This window comes from Palaemon carinicauda, chromosome 7 (genome assembly GCF_036898095.1).
Source record: "Palaemon carinicauda isolate YSFRI2023 chromosome 7, ASM3689809v2, whole genome shotgun sequence".
NCBI classification, from domain to species: Eukaryota; Metazoa; Arthropoda; class Malacostraca; order Decapoda; family Palaemonidae; genus Palaemon; species Palaemon carinicauda.
The window spans coordinates 174,064,901-174,074,900 of NC_090731.1; the positions used below are offsets into that span (position 1 = coordinate 174,064,901).

The 10,000-nt window shown below is 37.6% G+C and overlaps 1 protein-coding gene across 1 annotated transcript; it reads left to right on the forward strand.

The window, feature by feature from the left end:
• Positions 1–8,043: 8,043 nt before the first annotated feature.
• LOC137644667 (uncharacterized) lies at positions 8,044–9,135 on the forward strand. The gene is made up of 2 exons (XM_068377619.1): positions 8,044–8,495; positions 8,532–9,135. Exons 1-2 carry the CDS (start codon positions 8,044–8,046, stop codon positions 9,133–9,135), a joined length of 1,056 nt encoding a protein of 351 aa, XP_068233720.1.
• Positions 9,136–10,000: the final 865 nt, after the last annotated feature.

Consider the following 10,000-nt stretch of genomic DNA (forward strand, 5'->3'; position numbering starts at 1 on the left):
AGAGAGAGATCGAGATCAACTTTTTCTAATGCGTTTAGAGAGAGAGAGAGAAAGAGAGAGAGAGAGATCAACTTTTTCTAATGCGTTTAGAGAGAGAGAGAGAGAGAGAGAGAGAGAGAGAGAGGTTCCGTCGCGCATGCGTGGAGTCGCCTTTGATGAAGTTCCGCGTCGATGCTTTTGGTGTTGTGTAAACATATGTTGGCTTTTTGTTAGTTTACAAAAGATTGTTTACTTTTGGAATTGCAGGTGGGTAAAATATAAACATGAAATAAAAAAAATAAATATTATAAATAGAATTGAGATGTTGAATTGCACGCAAATACAATACAAATCAGTGCAAAAAAAAAATTGTCAATACAAAGAGATTATTATTATTATTATTATCATTATTTGCTAAGCTACAACCCTAGTTGGAAAAGCAGAATGCTATAAGCCCGAGGGTTCCAACAGGGATAATAGCCCAGTGAGAAAAGGAAATAAGGAAACTACAAGAAAAGTAATTAACAATCAATATAAAATATTTTAAGAATAGTAACACCATTAAAATAAATATTTCATATATCAACTATAAAAAAAACTTAAAAAAAAAAAAAACAAGAGGAAGAGAAATAAGACGGAATGGTGTGCCCAAGTTTACCCACAAGCAAGAGAACTCTACCCCAACACAGTAGTAGCACATAAACAGTAGTAAGAAGTTGAATACAATACAGTACAAAGAAGAAAAAATGTCATAAATAGTAGATAACCTATTAATCTAAATAATGAAATATTTCAACAAACGAAACTATACTCAATTTTTTTTAATGAGGCGCATTTGCACGACTCGCAGCGGTGCCGTTTTAGCTCGGAAAAGTTTCCTGCTCTCTCATTGGTCAGAATTATCTTGTCCAACCAATCAGCGATCAGGAAACTTTTCCGAGCTAAAAGGGGCACCCCTGCGAGTCGGTGCAAATCTGCCTAACTAAAAAAGAATTGACTATAGTTCCTTTATCCTTCCTACTTTTATCGACAGCATCTTTGAATTCTTCGTAATCTTCATATAACTATACATGTTAACAATACGAGAATTTTACGGTAAGTGAAGTCTTGTTGAACATTATTATATGCGATAGATTTCAAGTTATATATAAATTCTCATAAAGGAAATGAAATAAGGTTCATACTATTCTGATGAACAAATAGAGCTAGGTCATCTGAATCCTCAAACTCTATTGTATTCCTGCGTTAAAGGTTTAAAGGTATCTCATGAATGGGAGAGGCAAAGGACAGTAACAATGCCCTACCAGGACAAAGCCCTAAAGACTGACCATATATACATATGATCAGCACCCAAGCCATTCTCCTAACAAGCTAGGTCCAAGGAGGGGCAAGCAATGGCTGCTGATTTCTCAGCAGGTAGATCTATAGGCTCTCTCAATACCCCATCCTAATATATATATATATATATATATATATATACAAATATATATATATATATGTGTGTGTGTGTGTGTGTGTGCATATACATATATATATACAGATAGATGGATAGATAGATAGATATAGATACCTTAACATGATGAAAGGGTTTCTGTATCGCAATGATCAACAAAGCTGCACTAGTCAGGGCCACCCATACTAAGTTGGTTTGCCGCGAGCGATCAGTCAAAAATCTCCCATCAATGACAGATATCTATACACAGATAAATATACATAATCCTCCCAAACCAAATATAAATGGTCTCGAATAAAAAAGAAAAAAACGCCCTATATAAAGCACCATAGAGCTATTTTTTTTAAGCTTGAGCTCCAACAAGCGCGCTGGTGACACAGACAATCGGAAACAAAGCTGAGTACAGCTATACTCCCAGGCGAGTACCTTGTCTACTGATCACTCAAATGGTACTGACTAACCCTCGGCAAGCAAGATACAATCTTGCTCTATCAACATGCTGAATAATTAGGTTTCATGGAATTCTCCACTGTGATGGAAATATACTGTCAAACACATACACTGGGCTCCACAAGGCACTAGAAGAATTGGAAGACCCAGGCCTATATGGCTTAAGACTAAAAAGCGCGAAGTAGGAGATGATGAATGGAGAAGTATTGAATTAAAAGCTCAAGACAGAGACGACTGGCGAAATCTAACCGAGGCCCTTTGTGTCAATAGGCGTAGGAGGAGATGATGGTGACACATCACCTTATGATTCTAGGGTAATGAACCTTGACGTATAAAACACATATTTTGCATATAAGGATTAGGACATACTGTATGTATATCAGCAAAGCCTTTATTGGCGGGGGGGGGGAGGGGGGGAGGATTAAAAATAAACAAACAGAGCCACTGTGCAATAACAGACCTCAGTGAGTGGAAGCCTTGGGTATTTGACCAATACTGAATATTCATATCACTTTGGAATAACAGCCGGAAAATAGCCTGCTTTTCTCTCTCTCTCTCTCTCTCTCTCTCTCTCTCTCTCTCGCCAAGGTAAAACCTGTTACCTTAAACTACTGAAATAGATGCATTCCATTAGTCAAATTATGGTGTCTATTCTTAGCGAGGCCATGTTTATATATATATATATATATATATGTCCCTTAAAGTGGTAAAAGGATTTGTGTATCTTCATGATCATTAAAGCTGTACTAGTCAGAGCCATCCACTTGTACTACTGTAAGTTGGCTTGTTGTGAGCGATCAGACTAAAGTCTCCCATCATCACCAATACACAGTGGCCAACGTGGTGATGAAAAAGGACATGTCTCAGGCCTTTGTCCTGCAATTGACTTGAAACGGCTCAATTTGTTGTTTGCTGTTGATGTCGTTGTGTATGTATGTATGTGTGTATGTGTGTATATATATATTATATTATATTATATTATATTATATTATATATATATACATATATATATACAGTATATATATATATATATATATACATATATATATACAGTATATATATATATATATATAGATATAGATATATATACACACACACACACACACATATATATATATATATATATACCTTCTGAAAGAGGATATGATCTTATGATCTTTAAAAGTATTATCTACACATGTCCTTTTTTATCACAAAAAAAAAAAACACCAACACCAACAACGAAAACAACAGTATAACCCAAAACAGAACCTGGTGAAATCCCAAGCAAGTTTCACTGCACCAAAATAATCCTATTCACGAAACCGACAATATTAATGAGCCAGATGAAGGACGGTAATCGAGGACGGTAATCGAAGACCCTTCAAATCTAAAGGTAATTTCTCTTCGGTTCGAGATGATTAATTTCGAATTGTCAGCCAGAACGAAGATTCTCAATTTATTATTGTGAAGATTTGGAAATCATGTGTCGATTCATGATAGGGAGAGGGAATGTAAATGCCAGTTTTACCTCCGCCAACGAAGTTGGATGGAGGTTATGTTTTCGCCTCTGTTAGTGTGTTTAAATGTGTGTGTTAGGAAATCATGTGTCGATTCATAATGGGGAGAGGGACTGTAAATGCTATTTTTACCTCCGCCAACGAATATGAATGGAGGTTATGTTTTCGCCTCTGTTAGTGTGTTTAAATGTGTGTGTTAGGAAATCATATGTCGATTCATGATAGGGAGAGGGACTGTAAATGCCATTTTTTACCTCCGCCAACGAATATGGATGGAGGTTATGTTTTCGCCTCTGTTTGTGTGTTTAAATGTGTGTGTTAGGAAATCATGTGTCGATTCATGATGGGGGGAGGGACTGTAAATGTTATTTTTACCTCCGCCAACGAATATGATGGAGGTTATGTTTTCGCCTCTGTTTGTGTGTTTAAATGTGTGTGTTAGGAAATCATGTGTCGATTCATGATGGGGAGAGGGACTGTAAATGCCATTTTTACCTCCGCCAACGAATATGGATGGAGGTTATGTTTTCGCCTCTGTTAGTGTGTTTAAATGTGTGTGTTTCAGGAAATCATGTGTCGATTCATGATGGGGAGAGGGACTGTAAATGCCCTTCTTACCTCCGCCAACGAATATGGATGGAGGTTATGTTTTCGCCCCCTGTTTCTGTTTGTTTGTGTGTGCGTATTTGTTTGTGAACAGCTTAGGAAATCATGTGTCGATTCATGATGGGGAGAGGGAATGTAAATGCCATTTTTACCTCCGCCAACGAAGTTGGATGGAGGTTATGTTTTCGCCCCCTGTTTCTGTTTGTTTGTGCGTGTGTGTTTGTTTGTGAACAGCTTCCTGGCCACAATTTTAATCGCAGAATAATGAAACTTGCAGGGATTAAGTCTGATGTAAAAAGCTGGAAATTATTAAATTTTAGAAGGTCAAGGTCAAAGGTCAAACAAAATGTCCAATTCACGTATTCAGCCATAAGTTTGGACATCAATGTCGTAGAAACTTCAAACTTGGCTCATATTTGAGTGTATGAAAATCCACGCTAATTAATATATGTTAGGGTTAAAGGTCAAGGTCCCAGTTGAACGAAAGGTCAAGGAATATGCTGTCACGGCGGAGGTCTGCGCTCTACTAAGTGCCCCTCTAGTTATAGTAAGATACTACATGAAAAGGGGCTTAAAGGGAAAAAGAAGTTTTTCTGTGCTTTTTTTATATCTAGAGAAAGCTTATAATATATTACCAAGAGAAGTAATGTTTTGATGTATATGAAAATATTCCATATCATAAGTTGGTGCGTTTAATTTCCCCAAGGAACATCAACGACATCTATGCGAATATCAAAAGTTTTAGTAAATTGTAAATTTGAACAAGGTTGATCGCACTCATATAAAGAAAAAATATTAAACAATTTAAAGGTCGCTCATGAGTGGCAGAGGCAAGGGATAGTGACATACCCCTAAAGACTGACCTTATACACATATGATCAGCCCCCAATCCCCTTCTTCACTCAAGCTAGAACCAAGGAGGGCTAGGTTATGGCTGCTCATGACATATAGGCTCCCACAAACCACCCTCCCTTAGCTCACAAGGATGTTGAGTTTGCAGACACTACGAGAAACTATCGATCTTGAGCGTGCCTCGAACCCCAGTCCTGCAGTTCACCAGGCAGGACCGTTTCCAATAGGCCACCTCAACCTTATTCTCAATAGCATTATCCAAACTCAAAGGTCAGAATTACAGAATAACACTTAGTCTTGTAGCCCTATTTGACACTTGAGGCAATGACCCAGGCCTTCTAAGTGTGTGTAGTTACCATTCTGAAGTGATAAAAAAATTATATTGACCTATTTTCACCTGATAACAGTTCGGTTCAGTACAGATCGCCCCACACGTAGGTGGGGCACGGGCTCTTGCGTTGGTAGTTCGTATAATAGAAAATAAGGTACTAATTTGAGAGAGGGTATGAAATCATCCTTGATCCGCAAGGGAACATAAGAAGGAAGTATGAATGACCATGACAAGAATGCAAGCCAGAACCATTCGAGATATGACAATGAGAGAGAGAGAGAGAGAGAGAGAGAGAGAGAGAGATCACGTAGGGGGTGGGAGCCCGTAGCTGAAGTCTAAGGGCGCTGACAATCGTATTACACTGCTATATCTGAACCTCATAACTTGATTCTAATAATTTCATTTCATTAACTATATTTTGATAAAGTCCGATGCGACATGTCACACAAAAGATGTTTTGCTGAACTATGTTGAAAGGTTTAAAGGCTGTTCATGAATGGCAGGGGCAAAGGACAGGGACATTGCCCTATCGAGCAGGGCAAAGCCCTAGAGAATGACCATATATGCAAATGATCAGCACCCATGCCCTCTCTCCACTCAAGCTAGGAATATGGGGGGCCAGGCAATGGCTGCTGATGATTCGGCAGATAGACCTATAGGCTCTCACAAACCGCCCTCCCCCCCCCCCCCATCTTTAGCTCACGAGGATGGTGAAGTTGCAGCGACCAAAGAAAGTAACGAGTTTAACCGGGACTCGAACCACACCCTGATATTACCACATTGGCCACCACAACCCTTAAGTAAATTAGAATATTCCTTGACCAATGTATCCTGTGATCATGCCATCCCAAAGCAGCATCCTTAAGGAAGAGATAAAGTTCAAGAGGTCTAAAAGTGTTATGCGAGCGAGCCGTTAGGTGATAACTGACAGGCGAGGTGAATGCAACTAAACTTTATTAAACAGACATCAAGTTTTTATACAGCGACATGCGAGCAAGAAGGTCACAAAAATTCAAACATGAGAAAGCTTACGCTAGCATGATAACACAGGATGGTCTATTAACAGTGAAGGGAAGAGCGAGAGATAAGATAAATCAAAACCTTTATATTAAACGAGCGTGTATAAAACACGTGCTTGTAAACCTTGATATGAGATAATCATAAGGCTTCAGAAGGTTGTAGAAATTGGTAAGTGATATGGCTGGGTAGCGAACTATGTTACAAGCTTTCAGGACGTCATTATAAAGTGATTTTGACAATTTAAGAAATATTATTCTGGAAGTTAATGAAAAAAAAAACAAGGGTCCAGTTTTGTAAATCATACTTTTGAATGACTTTCGTATTCTTCATTTGTAAATGGAATTACATGATGCAAGATTTAGACCATATAAAAAATTATTACATAGACTAATAGAGTGGCCTACTTTGATTTTTTTTTTAATTTAAATATAAAATGGTTGCATGACCACAAATTAAAAAGAAGATTGTTTTCTAAGCATGTTTCATCTAAAGGATGCTATAATCCCAAGGGCTCCTACCGGGAAAAATAGCCCAGTGAGGAAAGGAAATAAGGAAATATATAAACTACAAGAGAGGTAATAATCAATTAAATAAAATATTTTGAGAATAGTAACAACATTAAAATAGATCTTCATAAATAAAGTATAAAAAGAGACTTATGTCAGCCTGTTTAACATAAAACAAAGAATAACTTGATACCAAACCTTCAATCAATCTGGAAACTCTTGCATATCAGTAACAGTTCCTCGAAGTATTCGAATATGAGAATCATCACATACTGTAAATATCATCTTTCCCTGATACATCAAACCGAGAAGCATCCCATGAAATATAAAACGAGAAGCATTACAACAAATGCAAAACCGAGAAGCATTACATGAAATGCGAAACCGAGTATCATTTCACGAAATGAAAAACTGAGAAGCATTACACGAAATGAAAAACCAAGACGCATTACACGAAATACAAAACTAACAATACCCGAGAAGCATCCCATGAAATACAAAACCGAGAAGCATCCCACGAAATACAAAACCGAGAAGCATTACAACAAATGCAAAACCAAGAAGCATTACATGAAATGCGAAACCGAGTAGCATTACACAAAATGAAAAACCAAGACGCATTACACGAAATACAAAACTAACAATACCCGAGACGCATCCCATGAAATACAAGACCGAGAAGCATTACAACAAATGCAAAACCGAGAAGCATTACATGTAATGCAAAATCGAGAGCATTACACGAAATGCAAAACCAAGAAGCATTACAAAAAATACAAAACTGAGAAGCATTACACGAAATGCAAAACCTAGAAGCATTACACGAAATGCAAATCCGACAATAACCGAAAAGCATTACACGAAGTGTAAAAGCCGAGAAAAATCCAGAAGCATTATATGAAGTGCAAAACTGAGAAGCATTACACGAAAGGCAAAACCGAGAAAACCCGAGAAATATTTCACGAACTGCCAAACCGAGAAAAGCCAAGTAGTATTACACGAAATGTAAAACCGAGAAGCATTACACGAAATGTAAAGCCGAGAAGCATTACACGAAATGTAAACCTGAGAAGCATTACACGAAATGCAAAACCAAGAAGCATTACAGGAAATGTAAAGCCGAGAAGTATTACACGAAATGTAAAACCGAGAAGCATTACACGAAATGTAAACCTGAGAAGCATTACACGAAATGCAAAGCTGAGAAGCATTACACGAAATGCAAAACCGAGAAGCATTACATGAAATACATACCTAACAATACCCGAGAAGCATTACATGAAATGCCAAATCTAGAAGCATTACATGAAATGCAAATCGGACAATGACCGAGAAGCATTACACGAAATGCAAAAACCAAGAAAAATCCAGAAGCATTATATGAAATACAAACCCGAGAAGCATTACACGAAATGCAATAACCGAGAAAATCCGAGAAATATATCACGAAATGCCAAACCGAGAAAAGCCAAGAAGTATTACACGAAATGCAAAGCCGAGAAGCATTACACGAAATGTAAAGTTGAGAAGCATTACACGAAATGTAAACCTGAGAAGCATTACACGAAATGCAAAACCGAGAAGCATTACAGGAAATGTAAAACCGAGAAGTATTACACGAAATGTAAAACCGAGAAGCATTACACGAAATGTAAACCTGAGAAGCATTACACGAAATGTAAAACCGAGAAGTATTACACGAAATGTAAAAACGAGAAGCATTACACGAAATGTAAAACCGAGAAGCATTACACGAAATGCAAAGCTGAGAAGCATTACACGAAATGCAAAGCCGAGAAGCATTACACGAAATGCAAAATCGAGAAGCATTAAAGGAAATGTAAAACCGAGAAGTATTACACGAAATGTAAAACCGAGAAGCATTACACGAAATGTAAACCTGAGAAGCATTACACGAAATGTAAAACCGAGAAGTATTACACGAAATGTAAAAACGAGAAGCATTACACGAAATGTAAAACCGAGAAGCATTACACGAAATGCAAAGCTGAGAAGTATTACACGAAATGTAAAACCGAGAAGCATTACACGAAATGTAAAACTGAGAAGTATTACACGAAATGTAAAACCGAGAAGCATTACACGAAATATAAACCTGAGAAGCATTACACAAAATGCAAAGTCGAGAAGCATTACAAGAAATGTAAACCTGAGAAGTATTACACGAAATGTAAAGCCGAGAAGCATTACGCGAAATGTAAAACCGAGAAGCATTACACGAAATGTAAACCTGAGAAGCATTACACGAAATGCAAAACCGAGAAGCATTACAGGAACTGTAAAACCGAGAAGCATTACACGAGATGTAAAACCGAGAAGCATTACACGAAATGCAAAGCCGAGAAGCATTACACGAAATGCAATACCGAGAAGCATTACACCAAATGTAAAAACCGAGAAGCATTACACAAAATGTAAAACCGAGAAAAACCGAGAAGCATTACACGAAATGTAAAACCGAGAAGCATTACACGAAATGACAAGCAATTGAGAGAGTCTAATGTATCAACTTCGAGAGAGAGGAATTGAATTACTCGAGCAAGTTAAGTTGCAGCTCTCGTCGGTTCTTGCAAGGTTTCTGGGCCAATTAATCTCAAGGTTACAGCCTACATCTATTTCGGGATCAAATAACGAGCCTTAACGATGTTTGCTCGACCTCCTCCTCCTCCTCCTATCCTCAACGACCGGGAGATAAGAGTCTACCCTTTATTCACTAAGGTTCATTCGTTTCAAATGTGTTCGTCTGGGAGAAGAGACACTTTTGTCAAAAGTACCCTCTTGAAATGTGACTTCTCAAAGCCAAACGGCTAGTTTTTCTTTTCATCGCTTAGACCTTATCAACTTAAGGGCATTCAGTCGAAAGAAAGCTATGATAGAAATAACTGACATCTTTGGCCTTTTGATAAAGGGAAACTTGAGGAATGGATAATTCAACATACGTACTGAATATATCCGAAAAATACTGCTAGTTATATTCTACCAGTGTTTATCAACTTTACAAGTTATATTTTGCAATCATAGAGACTTGTTAGGATATATTTGATCAAGGAGTATCAGCTTTGAAAGCTATATTTTACCATAGCAACATTTTACAGCATTTTACATTGAATGTAAAAGTTCAGTAAAAAAAAGTTCAAGAGGATGGCTATAAAAGGCAGGTGATTGCTGGAGCAGTATCCTGTGTTGAACATTCAAGTTTCTTCAGACTCTGTCCTCCCCTTCAGCAAGTGGGCATTCTTCACCAAGCCTCCAAACATATTCTGAAGTTTTGAAGACTGATGTT